Source organism: Lissotriton vulgaris, chromosome 6 (assembly GCF_964263255.1).
Source record: "Lissotriton vulgaris chromosome 6, aLisVul1.2, whole genome shotgun sequence".
In the NCBI taxonomy this organism is placed as follows: Eukaryota; Metazoa; Chordata; class Amphibia; order Caudata; family Salamandridae; genus Lissotriton; species Lissotriton vulgaris.
Genome location: NC_141694.1, coordinates 1,232,528,739 through 1,232,543,446, shown reverse-complemented (window position 1 = coordinate 1,232,543,446; position 14,708 = coordinate 1,232,528,739). Strand labels below are relative to the sequence as shown.

At 44.4% G+C, this 14,708-nt stretch overlaps 1 protein-coding gene across 2 annotated transcripts in view; it reads left to right on the top strand.

Annotated features, from left to right (window-relative positions):
• TAGAP (T cell activation RhoGTPase activating protein) overlaps positions 1-14,708 on the top strand; it is a 462,232-nt gene that overhangs the window by 353,322 nt on the left and 94,202 nt on the right. For both annotated transcript variants that reach the window (XM_086927328.1, XM_086927329.1), the window contains exon 4: positions 408-575. In XM_086927328.1, coding sequence (XP_086783454.1) covers positions 408-575 — 168 coding nt within the window. The remainder of the gene's footprint in view (positions 1-407; positions 576-14,708) is intronic.

Sequence of the window (14,708 nt, the reverse complement as noted above, 5' to 3'; positions counted from 1 at the left end):
AGTCATTTTCTGCTTGAACCATACTCCTGTTGCTGTTCCATTTACGTAAGTCTCCTTAATTCTGACCAAAAATGATGAAACAATTACAGATTTTCACACACAATCTAATTAGAAGCCCTTGCAAACTTCCAAAGTGCACTTAATGCGAATATACCTGCACTTGTCTTTCCCATCTCAGGCTCCCAGTCCAAAGTGCATTAGGTGAGCAACTTATACACATGTTGACCAAAGTAGTAAGTCGGAGAAGCCAAGTAAAAATAGTGCCGCCAGTTAATTCCCTAGGGAAAAAAGCATAAAGACAATAATGGCGATAAAGAGTACTCTACTGTTAAGTTGTTAATTGTAGAAAAATATCTAGTGTGACCAATAAAATGGAATAAGTTGGCTTCTTCTAAATTGATTTTTAGATCTGGCACCAGCTTCAGATTAAAGCATCGAGTGGACCTCGGCGAGCTGTGGGCAGTGGCCTGCAGTGAAGACGATGAGGAAGAGGAAGAAGCCCGGGAGCTACACATCAACCCTAGAGAGTCGATCATCTTGATCTGGTCCGGATGTGTCTGCATTGCTTCCTTTCGGTCAGTGGTAAATACCTGCCAATTAATACAGCCTCAATGAATATCCTAGAAGACTTTATCTTGAGGTAATTGCCCACCATAGAACCTGAGTGACCCTAGGACTCCTACAAGGGGTATAGGGCAATTACCTTATCAATACAGAACATGTATGTGAAAGTAGTGTGGATTTTTAAAACTCTATCTAATGCTTTAATTAAGGTTCTCCAAAGTTGGTCCATTCCAGAATTTTAGCATAGCCCCATTTAGATAAATGTAGTTATCTTAAAATCTGGCATGGATCCAGCCCACCAGGACCGACTTTGGAAAATCCTGCTGTAGATTAAAAAAGTTTCTATTTTTGCTTTATTTACTTGCTAAACAGTGTCACTTGCGGGCAGAGTTGTGTGTCACGTGTACCTTGAGATGAACATAACAGAAGTATTATCAGGAACCGTGAGAGTTAATGTCTGAATGGCTAGTAGATCATTATCATGTTAGATAATTCAGGGTTGGCATTCACTGCCAATTATTGCCCTGTCTCTGAGCAAGCTGCTTGGCCAACAGAACATAACTATTACCATGCATTTTCCCATTACTTTTACAGTTTAACCACTTGCACAAAATTATGGTGCAGCTAGCAACTTTACCAGTATGTGGAAAATTGTACAGCTGTGCCACGGTTTCCACGCCTCTGTGTGTAACAAACAGTGATACTATAGAAAAATTCAGGTCACTCATATTTTACCAGGAACTCTTCAACAAACAAATCAGACAATAATAATAATAATCCTCATTTGTAAAGTGCACAATCACCCGTAAGGGTCTCTAGGCGCTGGGGGCCGTCGGGAAGATTAAGCAAGCTATTGCCCAGAGTCACATGGTGCTGGGCTAATTTGCCGCCAGTGCCGGGGATCGAACCGTGATCCCCAGATTCCAGAGTCAGTCGCCCTAGCCGCAGCGCTACACTGACATTGGTAGTGCCCTTCATTATTCATGATGGTTGCTTTGACTCAATGATAGATGATGAATGAGATGTGTGATTGTAGCCCCAACACTTCTAAATCTAATTCTCTTCTTTAGGTGTCTTAAAAACACCCACATCTATACACCCAAATGAACTACAGATTTTAAATATTTCCTCTCCTTTACGAAATTCCTTTAGTATTTTTGAAATAAAGCTGTTTTGGAATAATTGAAAATCTTCGGAAAATAAAAAGATGAATCCAGTCACAATTAGTCGTGTGGTAATGCTACAATTGTTTGAATCATTGTGCATCGAAATTTATTAACTCAGTGAGCAGTACTGGCATCTTGTTTTGTTGAGAATCATATTCGGCGCAGCCTTACTGCGCTCTAGCCAAACCCTTGTTGTTTCATGCTTCATTATTCATGACAGGCAAAACTTTATTTTCCGACTTTTTCTGAGGTATACCTGTTATTTCTTTCATGACATCACTCAAGCATTTGCATGTTATTATCTTTGAGAATCTAAGGCATCTCCTCAATGGCAATAGTTTGTGGTGGTGGGAAATGTGGATCCATTTCACAAAGGTGTCTTTGCACATACATTTCACTTAGGCTTGTAAATACCTTCATTTATAAGTTTCTACTCACATTCCTGATTCATAGACTCTGAAATAGTGTGGACTTGAAGCCATAAATGTAATGTTACCACATTGAAATGTCCACATGTATTTGGTAAACTTTCCATAAGAGCAAATTTGTTCTCAACTAAAGGTTTTGTAAATGTCCCATGGGAGGCTTGAGCTGCAAACGTTGACAAACACATTTGTGGGCATTCAACAAACTTTTACAGATAGTTTCCCATCTTGAAAATTGTTGGTGGGATGCGCACCAAAGCTTTTGGTTAGACTTGGTGGAATTCTCTAGCCTCCCCCACCCAGTCTTGAAAGGGATATGTACCAGTCGTGCGGACAAAATAGACAGGTACTCCATGACCTTCCCCTCATACCATACGAGAAGGAAGGCCAATATTCGAACATACTATCAGTCAACACTGAGTAGGTTATTGGTGGGTTCCTCTCACCTTACCCCAAAACTAGCAAATACACTAGTAATCTGGACTAATATATGATAGGGTTTTGTTAAGTGGTGACTTAAAACAGAACATATGTAGCAGAATAGGAAGAGATTCAAAATTATATTGGCATGAGCAAACATAACAAAGGTATACAGTATGAAAAAACTAAGCATTACTTATTCTTTGTAGTTATATCCTATTTATGACCTGCCCTAATTTGAAGTAGCTAGAAATCTGCCATTAGGACAGATGCGTTAAAGCAATCTCATATCTGAACAAAAGCTCAATGCAGCAGAGCTTACACTGACAAGCTATGTCTGGCGAAGAGGCCTCTTGTCCTTAGAGGCGCTGCTCCAGCAATGAATCAGTCCTCACTGCGTTTTGTAGATGGGAGTATATCCTATTGCAGTGAGTCTGAGATAGTGAAAAAGTGTGTGAGAAGATGTAATTCTTCTCATGGCACGTGGTGAGATGAGTATAGGATCGGTGATTGGAGCTCCAAAATTAAATCCATATTCGGTAGGTGTTGACTTAATTTCACACAAATAAACACTTCCCCATTTGGATTTATTGTTAGCAGTCTGGCAGAAAGGCCTGGAAATTAATGAGTATGGAACATTATCCCTACATTCCATATCCTCATTCCAGTCATTACTTTTGAGGTGAACTTCACCTCAACCAGGAGAGAAAAATAGAAAGTGGCGAGGGATGTTCTGAACTTCTTGAAGCCTTGGAAAAACAAGTTTCGTTTTTGTCTGATTCTCCTTTGACGTTGTGAGTGGTTCAGCACTGGCAGAAGGTGCCACCATCTCTACAAGAAGAAATCTTTATTTGAAAGAATGGCACACTGATGCAGTCCAGAAGGCAATACCAATAAGATTGCCATTTAAAGGGACTAAGCTGTTTGGTACGGATCTTGAGACGTTACATCGGATCTCCAATGAGAAGAAGCATTCTCAGTCTGGAACATCTGGATCTTGGTCCTCTTAGTCCAAATCCTCCTTTCGCCAACCTTGTAGACGATATGACCAGCAACAGCAGCAGCAACAGTTCTATATCTATAAAAGTAAGGAAAATGGAAACAAACATCAAGAGGAACAGAAGGGAAAGTCTGGGTCTACAACAGAAATCAGCGTCCCTTACTATGCTGGGCACAGATATTTCCTCCTGGTGGGAAGGAGGTTAAGATTTTTCCTCACTGCTTGGGAGGAGTCTTCTACTGATGTGTGGGTCCGTCAGGTGGGGAAGATGGGATACCACATTGAATTTCCAGAGACTCCTTTGAATTCAGGGATCATTTCTATGCCAGACCCTTCAGATGCAACATGGAAATTGGCTCTGGAAGCAGCAATTCTCAGTTTGGCACAGAAGAGACTGGTGGTGCCTGTTCCTGAAACACAGAGGAGCAAGGGAGTGTACTCAGGACCTTCCTTGTCCTCAAACACTTTGCGTTCGTTCAGATTGACTATAGATTTTAGAGTAGTTCACAAGTGGATTAAGAGAATCTATTTAAGACAGTTCAGTGGAATATTCCTTTAATACCAGACAATTCCTTCATAATAACTATGGATCTGACTGATGCTTATTTCCATATTGCTATTGCTAAGATTCATCAGAAATACGTATAATGTTTTGTTCCAGGAAAGCACTTTCAGTTCCAGGTATTGCCCTTTGGCATTAAGCCTGCTCAAGGGTATTTAAAAAATTAAAATAATGGCGCAATTGGTTTCACCTCTCCATTTCTAAGGGTGGAATGTATATCCTTATCTGGACGACTGGCTTCTTCATATCCCATCAAAGGAGGAAGTATTGAAAGGTTGGGATCTAACAAAGACATGTTTTCAGAAACATGGACCACTCATAGACTTAGAGAAGTGCAAATATGATCCTTCTCAGGACAGAACATTTATTGGAGCCCATTTCAGGACTGCACTAGGACATGGCCTTTCTCCTAGAAGAGAGAACAGTGAGAATGAGGGAAACGCTCTCTTCTCTCCCATATCAGATGCAGGCATTGGCAAGACTGTGGCAGAGGGTTCAGTGACACATGGACTATTGTATGTTTCTAATCCTTTGAGAAAGGCTTCATATGAGACCACCCCTGGCTCGTCTGGCAAAACATTGGAGACCGTCTTCAATGGCATGGGAGGAAAATATTCTGGTCACAGATCCCATCAAGGGTCAACTTGAGTGGTTGTTGAATGAGAGATCTTTGAACAGGGGATTTACGCTTAATGCTCCACTGAAGATTGTCTTAACAATGGATGTCAGCCCTTTAGGCTGGGTACAATGTTGGGGCCCACAACAGCTCAAAGAAGATGGTCTGCAAAAGACTAGAACCTCCATTTGGAAAAATAATCAACATTTTTCCATGTATTGCAACATTTCTGGAGGGATATCATGAATCCGTATGTGTTGATCAGGACAGACAAGACTGTAGCAGTATCATATGTGAACACAATCAGTGAACAAAGTCTGCATCTCTCAATATAGTTGCCTTGAGGATAGTGATGAGGGCAGAGAAGCATCGAGTTTCTCTGAAGGCAAATCACATCAAGGACGAAGACAATAAAGTGGCAGACAGACTAAGCAGGGTCTTCTCCTCTCACTCTCTGTCCCTCTCTCCTTTGGTGTTTGCCCAGATCTGTCAGAGATTCAGGGAACCTTTTTAAGACCTGTTTGATTCCAGAGAAGGCACTCAAATTCTGAGGTTCTTCTCTTCGTATCAGGATTCAGAAGCATGGGGGAGGGATGCTCTTTCTTCACCTTCACTTTGGTCTCCTCCGCTGTTAAATGTATTCCCACCTATTCCTTTCATTCCTTGCTTGCTCTTCAGGGTCCAGGGGGAGGTCGAAATGATGATGGTAGCCCCTTTCTAGCCTAAGTGTTGTTCTTGGTTTCCTCTCCTAAAGTGCCTGACTGTTCTTTCTGCTTGGATAGTTCCTTTATCTGCATTCCCTCAGATCAGTAGGGTGCCTTCTGATTCAGAAAATGTTTATGTCGGTCTGGAAACTGAGAGGCTTGGGCATCAGAAGATATGGGTGCCTCAGCACTTAGCTGAGATCATTCAGGGATCTAGACTCTCCTCTACACTATGGCCCTACTCCAAGCATTGGAATAATTTTGAGGCTAGGTGTGCCACAAAATCTCTTTCGTCTATCCAGTGTGACATTTCCTTTGTTTTACAGTACAGTTCCTACTGAATGGTTTCCAAAAGCATCTAGCTTCACAACACTGGTAGACCAGTGGGATGTGATAAGTGCCTTTTCAGGATACCTTGGACCAATTCCGCAAAGATTTTGATTTGATGGTCAGACTCTTAAAAAACCTTCCAACTTCTAGACCTGTGTCTAGACCCTTGGTACCACACTGGGATATGCCTTTGGTTCCAGATGAACTGCAGGGGGTGCCATTTGAACCTCTTGTTTCTTTTGATTTGAAGTACTTACCCTAGTGGGGATTACCTCCGCAAGGAGAATTGGAAAGCTGGGCAATGTTACGCAAACCTCCTTTTTTAAAGATTCTGGAGGATGGAGTCTTGTTTCCACATATTAGGCCTTTCTTCCTGCGATGGCATCCAAGATGCAAAGGGAACAAAATGTATTGCTTCCTATGTTCTTTCCTTCTCCATCTTCCAAGGAGGAGGAACTTTTTCATTTATTAGATGTGAAAAGGGCAGTTGAAATCTACCTTCAGAGGTCTGAAGGGTATAGAAAGTTTGAACATTTCTTTATAACTTTTGGTTGTGTCAATCAGGGTCACAAAGTTTCTAATGTTGCTTTAAGTAGATGGGTTTGATCTACTGTTGTGTTGCCATATTTTTTGTCCAATGGTTCTCCACCTGAATGAATTCAAGGATAGATCAACTAGAGTTCTGGAAGCCTCTTGCCCTGAGGCATAGGAAGTTCCCCTGTCAGAAATTTGTTGGGTGGCTAATTGGGCCTCAGCTAAACTGTAAAACACAGTTGTATTGAAAGAGTTTTGTAGGATAATTCATTTGGGGAAAAGGTGTTGAATTATGTATTTTCCGAACAATTTGATTTCTTCTTTCATTGCACTAATTAAAAATTGATAAGCATGATTAGAACATTGGAAATTTTAGTGCTCTATTGAAAACAATTGAGTGCTCTGGGCTTCTGTTGGCCAGTGGTGGCCCAGAGCATCAACATTCCAATGTTTAACAAAGGCCACACAAAGTCAGAGGGGATTTCAACCCCCTCGGGTTCCAATATGCCTTTGTTTTACATATTAGAATATTCTGTCCTCTAGGGGATGGAATGTTCTAATAGCCTTAGAGCCCTCAGTAGCGGGATATACTGGCCATTAAAGGCCCGCTCCCTTTTTAAAGGCCCAAGCTTTCGGCACAGGCCTTTAATGGCCCGGAGAGCCCGCTGGGTTGGGCTCTAAGGCTATATTGCTGTAACATATTTTCAGTTTTACATTGATATTTTGGGTTTGTCGTGAAGGCCAGCTTTTGCTTGGTAAAAGTCCAAAGTAATCATAGGACGCGGACATGGGACGTAGAGATAATGCCCGGTTACATACCGATAAATTTCATATTACGGAGTCCCTAATGTCCTTGTCACAGTCGTTACAGTCAGCTGGGTGTGGCTTGGTATGATAAGGAGGTAATGTGGGTGGGGATACCTCACCACTTCTTGTTTTTCTCTCCTAGTTGAAGTGGAGGTCACTTCAAAAGTAATGACTGTCACGAGGACATTAGGGAGTAAGGATAAGAACTCAATGATTCGAATGTTCGTTCATTGTAGCTGTTAAGGAGCAGGTCACGAGTTCGAGTCCCAGCATCCTCTCTTCTAACGTTCCTCTGCCTGAAAGCTGTAAATTGTATGGTATAAACTAGCAAAATGTTACGTCCGTTATATAAAATGCAAACTGTTGGAGCCCGATGCACCCAAAAGCAAGATTGGTGAAGAAAGGGAGACTAGCAGGTCTCCCTTTCCAAAGGCGGGTTTAGTTATGGATGGCATCTTTAACAAGCACTACAAATTGACACTTTACAACTTATATAAGGTCTTATAGGCTTGATGTTGCCATATGGAAGTAATTCACTTGGGGCCATATGTAGGTAGCCCAATTGAGATCGCAAATGCAAAAATTCACAGAATTTCTGCGTTTGCGATCGCAATTTGGGCAGTGTGCTGTGTATCACTCAAAAACCCACACGCAAAATAAGGAATCACAAAATGTGCGATTCCTTATGTTGTGAATGCATTTAAGGAATTCCAATTCCTTAAATGCAATGTTGGAAGCACCCAAGTTGTGCGATTTTGGCTTAAGGAATCGCAAATTACCACCAACTTAAGGTTGGTGATAAGTTGCGATTTCTTTGAAAAATGTGCTTTTTTGCATTTCTCAAAGTACCATGTGGCGCACATACATGCCCTTAGCGCATGTATGTGGGCCACATGTGCACAAATGTTAATTTCAGGGGCGCAAAAGGGTGTCCTATTGACACCCTTGCAACCTTGAAATTGCATTCTCAATTTGCGATTCTCTAATTGAGAATCGCAAATTGAGAATGTCTTCCAATTCATTCCTATGGGCCTTGTAGCCCATAGGAATGAATGGGAAGGTATTCCTTATTTGCGAATCTCAATTAGCGATTCGCAAATAAGGAATAAGTGGTAACGCAAAATATTTTGCTAATCGTACCTACATTGCGTTTTGCAATTCTCTAATTGTGATTCCCTAAAAATCGCAATTTGAAAATCGCAAAACACATATTACCTACATGTGTCCCTTGGTCATTAGTGAATAACGCCCTAAAATCTATGTTTAACGTAATATTGCCCACATAGCGCTACACTGCTATGAATGCAATATGTCGGCAGTGTCATTGTGACGGGGGCACGTCAACAGAGTGCACTAAAGTGCCTGTAAATCTGTAAAGCGAATGTATACTTTATACGAGAGCAAGTTGGCCTGCGCATGTCTGTGTGCTGTCATTTGAAAAAGTGAAAGGGGAGATGACGATATGTCATCCACTTTGCCGAGCGCTGAACTTTCGCCGTCCTTTGATGCCGTAGGGTTCCCTATCACCTGAAGAATCACATTGTGGTCACGAGTAGAAAGCCTCTCACGCGCATCCGTCATCCATCTCTACCAGTCACATGGCGACGACTAAGCGCCCCCCCCCCCCCCCCCCCCCTCTCCCCTCTGCTGGGCCAGAAGCCAGCATTCGAAAGATGCTCTCTGCAGAAACTCAGCCCTCCCCTTTTTGGAGAGCGGGAGATAAATCCGTTGGTATTTTGTAACCACCTTGCAACATCTCCTTGGCAACACATTTGAAAAAAAAGCCGCAATAAGTGATTAAGTGATTACCAACAGGAACGGAGAGAAAAAGCCTGCTGTGCAGATCTAGGTAGATAGTGCGCGCACATCATGGAACGTCTTTGCCTTCACCAATATTTATAATTATAATCTAATATATTTATAATTAACCAAAGAATCAATAACAGACTGGAACCCATTGTATGTGTGACCACAGGAAGTGGCTTGATTTTAGGTCTCCCGAGTTCCTATTTACACCCACCCCTCCCCTGGGCAGGCACCGAACGGCATCCAAGGATGTGCATAAAAAGCCCTTCTCTCAGCATACATGATGCAATGTAAATAGATAAATAGCATATTTAAAGAAGTGAGACACACTGTCACCAGGGAATCGCATAATGCACCATCATCCCTGCGTAGGGCACCCGCGACCTAAGCTCTCTGGCCTCATCCTGAAAATGATACAACTTTGACTAACCCAGAGGCAGAGCTAGAAGGCCTGGCCCACCAGCAAGCCAGCCCCATGCCCAGGCCTGACCCACCAGCAAGCCAGCCCCATACCCAGGCCTGACCCACCAGCAAGCCAGCCCCATACCTAGGCCTGACCCACCAGCAGGCTAGCCCTGTGCCCAGGCTTGGCCCATTAGCTGGCCAGCCCGTAACCAGGCCTGGCCCATCAGCAGGCTAGCCACGTGTCCAGGCCTGGTCCTCCCAGCCCGTGCCCAGGCCTGACCCACCAGCAGGCAGGGCACAAATCCTAAAAAAAGAAGTGGGGGGACACTGACGTCACAACAGGAAGTGACGTCACGAAAGGTGGCTTGCACCATCAGACTCATTGCCTCCCCTCGCTCATCCCTTAGTTGCGATTGCATCAGAGAAGCCAGTGCGTGAGCAGCATTCTGAATGAGCTCCGATCTCGCCCCAGAGAGGCCAAAGAGGGAATGTGTAGCTCCATTTGCTCTAGTTATCGAGCTCCTGGTAAAATAAGTGGTGGGACGCCGTCCACCCACATGGTTAGCTTACGGGCGATTCAAGGGCAGGCAGCTCCTCCGCTGACTGCCCACCCTATGAGCCAAAATGCATAGCCCTCGCCAATCGCTGCTTACCAATTTTAGGGGTGGGATTACCCCCTCTCACCGGTGGCCCACCAGTCCACCCCTCTACTCAAGCCCCTGAGGGGCGGAGCCTTCCAGGCACCTCTGGTTGCTCAGGTTTACAACTGCCCATATGACTAGCGGGGCGCCGTCGCTCCTCCAGGGTCCACCGTGAGGACTTCCTGGGGATATTTTGCATTTGCACCCTTATGCTCTTGAAGAGGTTAACCCTGTATACCTTTCAGCCTCTGGATCTCCCTGTAACTCCGCCTGCAACACAAAATATCAAGCTAAACGCCTTTCTCAACCCACCCCCTGAATGCATGCTGGGTAAGCGGTAGGGAGGGAAACAGCGTGAAGGGTAGCACCCAAAAGAAGACGCCAGGTGGGCGGAAGAGGTACTTATACCTATCTCCCTGCCTAGCCGTGCCCGGAAATGATGCGGGCGCGCGGACCCTGAGGGGGTCTCTCAGCACTAGGCTGTACCGTGTGCCCTCATGTGGCACTAAGGCGGCCACCCACTTATGATGGTCCCTTCTTGATCCGCGGGCAGCCACATTGGCCGTGATTTGTAGAATAAAGCACGTCTAGCTACGCCCAGTTCATTGCCCCGCCCCCCACCCCCTTTGACTAACATCTAACAGATATGAACGAGACGGAATGAGTTTTGGAGGTATTTTTTATGTCTACAGCTTCCAGAGGTGTGCAAGCGTGCAAACAGAGACACAAACAAGGGGCTGGTTCTACGAGTCAAGGCACTGGCCCTATCCGTCAAAATATGTGTGGAGCATATCAGAGAGCACATGTAGTGTGAAAATATGACGTGCTCCAAACTTCCTAAACATTTTTATTTTCTTTAACATTTGTGTTTCAGTTTTGTACATTACATTTTAGCACTGCATTGAACATTCTCTAGAAGCACACAGTTTGGTCAGGTGAGGAAGCTTGGATTATAGCCAGAGTTTTCAGTAGTAATTCAGCAACTAGGTCAATGACTCCTTTCCTTCACTCTTACTTCACTGGAAAGGACAATGCTTTGTGTTTTCGTTTTTAAGACCTGAATTAACACACTGTGGTCTCGCAAATTAACTGCAAAAGTAATAAAAAAACAACTCAAAAACTTCTTTAAAGTAGGTTATTGTCTTTCAAAAGTAGTGGAGCAGCTCTCTTATGTGCCCAAAGAGGCATACATTAAAAGAAGCGGTCTGTATAAGGGTTTCTATTGTACTGACATAGTCTTCAGCCTTTGAAGCTTCCAGGAGCAGCTCTGCACTCAGAAGAGATTTCAAAAGAGTTGGATTTAGTGACGCGGTCCCAGCCTTCTTGCCAGGTGTGACTTCTGCCTTTTGCGAGTGCTACCTTAACCCAACCTCCAAATGTGTGAGTTTGCTTGCAATAAGTGAGGCTTGAGGTCTCTGCAGTAGCTGATCCAAATCCAATAGCAATTTATTCGCCGAACACTCTGCCAACATGTGAAATTATGTCAACACTACAGGAGCAGCACCAGTGGTGGCTCCTCCATTAAGGCGGAGGAGCTACACCCCACTGGTTTTAATCAATGTAAATAAAGGGAAAAAAATGATAACTCAATGCTATTATAATTTATTTTTTTCCTGCTGTGGCAGTGCAGCAGCTTGGTGGGGCAGGGCTGCTCTACTATCAGAGCAGGGGAGGAGTAGTGGGCACTCTGAAAAGTGTGCATGAATGTTTGGCCGGCCATCCCGGGCCAGCCAAACATTCATGCACACTTCGCATGTTCACCTCCGAGGCTGCATTACAGCCTGGGAGGAGAACATGCACATGCAAGTCACACCTGATCGCCAAACCACGGCGCTCAGGGAAGCCTGGGTGCCTCCTGTTCCGGCGGAGGGAGGTGCGGAAGAGAGACGCAGTGAAGAGTAAGTGTTATTTACTTTTTCTTTCCCCGTCTCACCCCTATCCCATCCCCGCCACCTCCGATCCGTGCCAGCCACTGCTGATCAGCACTCACTGTGGCAGGACGGATCTTCTGGCAAAGGGCGGTGGCCAGCATGAAGCATGGATGGTAGCTGAGCATTATGAAATAGTGTTTTGTGTAGCGCAAAGCTACCACAAAGTGGTGTCTCAGTGAAGAGGATATCAGTGGATGATTCAGAGACATCAAACTTAAAAGTTGAGGATGAGATTTTGACCAATAGGGTAGAGGACTGAAATTATGACACATAACCTTCTTGATAAGAAGCCAATCAAGGATTGCAAGCAGAGGAGATGTACGATCCAGTCTGCCCACTCCTGGCGAAAAATGGGTTAACCTTCGGGAAGTGGCACTCTCGGGGGATAGTAGAAAGTACTGGGCATTGATTGCCAAATATTGTGACAGTAGAGTAAAATCCCAGACCATGTTGATCTCTGAAATTGAATGGTCTACTTATATATCCCTACTGTACGCCCCGAATCCCTTAGAAGCTGGGGTTGAGGGGTTCAGCAGGTCTACTTTTTCGGTAGAAAAGGTAGAAGCACCATTAATGAGCGATCTTGAGGAATACATCAAGGGGGCGAGAGACTCCGGGGCAATGGAGCCGGATGATGTCCCTGTAGCCATAATAAACAAGCATTTACAATGCAATGGTTTCACCTTTGGAAAAGTTAGAGCTATTGGCATTGTAAATGACAAAATTTGTATTTATGTGTTGGTTTTGAAAACAGATAAATAAATGGCATTGTCATTTACATTGCCATTAGCCTCTGCAGTCACTCAGCAGTCCCTAGCACTCCATAGCACTCCCTAGTCACTCTGCACTCCCTAGCACTCCCTAGTCACTCTGCACTCCCTAGTCACTCTGCACTCCCTAGCACTCTGCAGTCACTCTGCACTCCCTAGCACTCTGCAGTCACTCTGCACTCCCTAGCACTCTGCAGTCACTCTGCACTCCCTAGCACTCCCTAGCACTCTGCAGTCACTCTGTATTCCCTAGCACTCTGCAGTCACTCTGCACTCCCTAGCACACCCTAGCACTCTGCACTCCCTAGTCACTCTGCACTCCCTAGCTCTCCCTAGCACTCCCTAGTCACTCTGCACTCCCTAGCACTGCCTAGTCACTCTCACTCCCTAGCACTCATTATTTGCATATTGTGGGCTTCAATATAAAAGATGGTTCCCACTCCTGGCAAAATGTTGTCCCGGGCATATTGATTGGAATTCTTAGCGTATTGATGGTTCCCACCTTTGGTATTGGTGGCCATGGCATACAGGTGGAAATGCTTTGCATAATGTGAGAATCAATTTCATGATGGCAACCGCTGGCAAATGCCACCTCTGACATATTGATGTCAATTTTTGAAATATTGGTTTCCACCACTGAATGATGTTGCTCAACCTAGTATAGTGGTGGCCAAGGTATAACCGTGGCAATTACTTGCTTCTTGTTGTTGGCACACATGGCATCAGGATTCCCACCCTTGGTCTAATGTTGATCCAAGCATGATGATTCTTGGCATATTGTAGACCTCCATGGCATGAGATAGTGATACATGGCATTCATGTGTGGCAGTGATGCATGTGAGTATGTGATGAAAATGACGAATTGAAGTTTGATTGCCAAATGTGTATTGACGAAAAATGAAAAGATATTTGTGGCAAAACAGGTTTTATTTTATTTTTTCTTAATAAGCTTTTGTCATTTTGTTTGCTCTTTTCAAAAAGAAAATGTGTATTTGATAGCAACATATGGCTATTTTCAAAATTGATCAGCTGATGTTTGGGGATAAGATGATTGCATTTCAACATGTCTGTTAGCCAGCTAGTTGAGTAAGAATCAGTAACACTCTGTATTGCTTGGGCCAGGGAGACACCCAATTTGGATCCCGCACCCTCCAACTCAGCTGAGTCACTGACAATACTGAATATCTCTAATTTGGATTCATCACACAGGTTGTGTTTATTCAAAACATTATTATCGAAAATCAGCTCTTAGCAAACAATACAATATCTGTACAAGATTTAAACAAAAAAAAAAATATATTGCATCTTAAATCCTATACCAAACACAACTCTGCAGTATTTACACCTAAAGAGCCTCTACAGGAACAGAAAGTCACTAGCTCCCTCTCATTGCTGTACGCCTAGGTCTGTTTACAGTATTCTAGCCCAGCTGTGTGCAGCGCCCACGTGCACAGCTGTCTCGTGTCACGGGATGCACTCCTGTCTCAGGTCCATAGGCCTTTTCTACCACAGCTGCACCTCTCCTCCCACACAGGGCCCGCCTTTTAAAACAGCACACTGGTTGCATGCATCACTTTGTGGATGTTTGCACTGCCTGCACAACTGCATGGATTGGTTCCTGCACCTCTACTTCCTCGCAGGGCCTCAATTTAAAACGAAACACTGGTTGCATCACTTTATGGCGGCTTGCATTACCTGCACAACTGCATGCAGTGATTCCTGCATCTCTCCTGCCTCGAAGGACTGCCTTCTGAAAACAATGCCTTGGTTGCATCACTTTGTGGCGGCTCGCACTGCCTGCACAACTGCATGGATTGGTTCCTGCAGAATACCCCCCCTTACTTTTCTTTCATGCGCACGTGCATCCCGCCCTCCACCCAGATGGTGCTGTTTGTATGTAGGGTGGAGACGTGTCCTGCAGAGAGGACATTGAGGCAGGAAGTGTTCCTGTAAGGAAAGAAGTCCTGGGGGAGGCATGCTGGGGAGGGGAGGCATGCTGGGGACGGGAGGCATGCTGGGGACGGGAG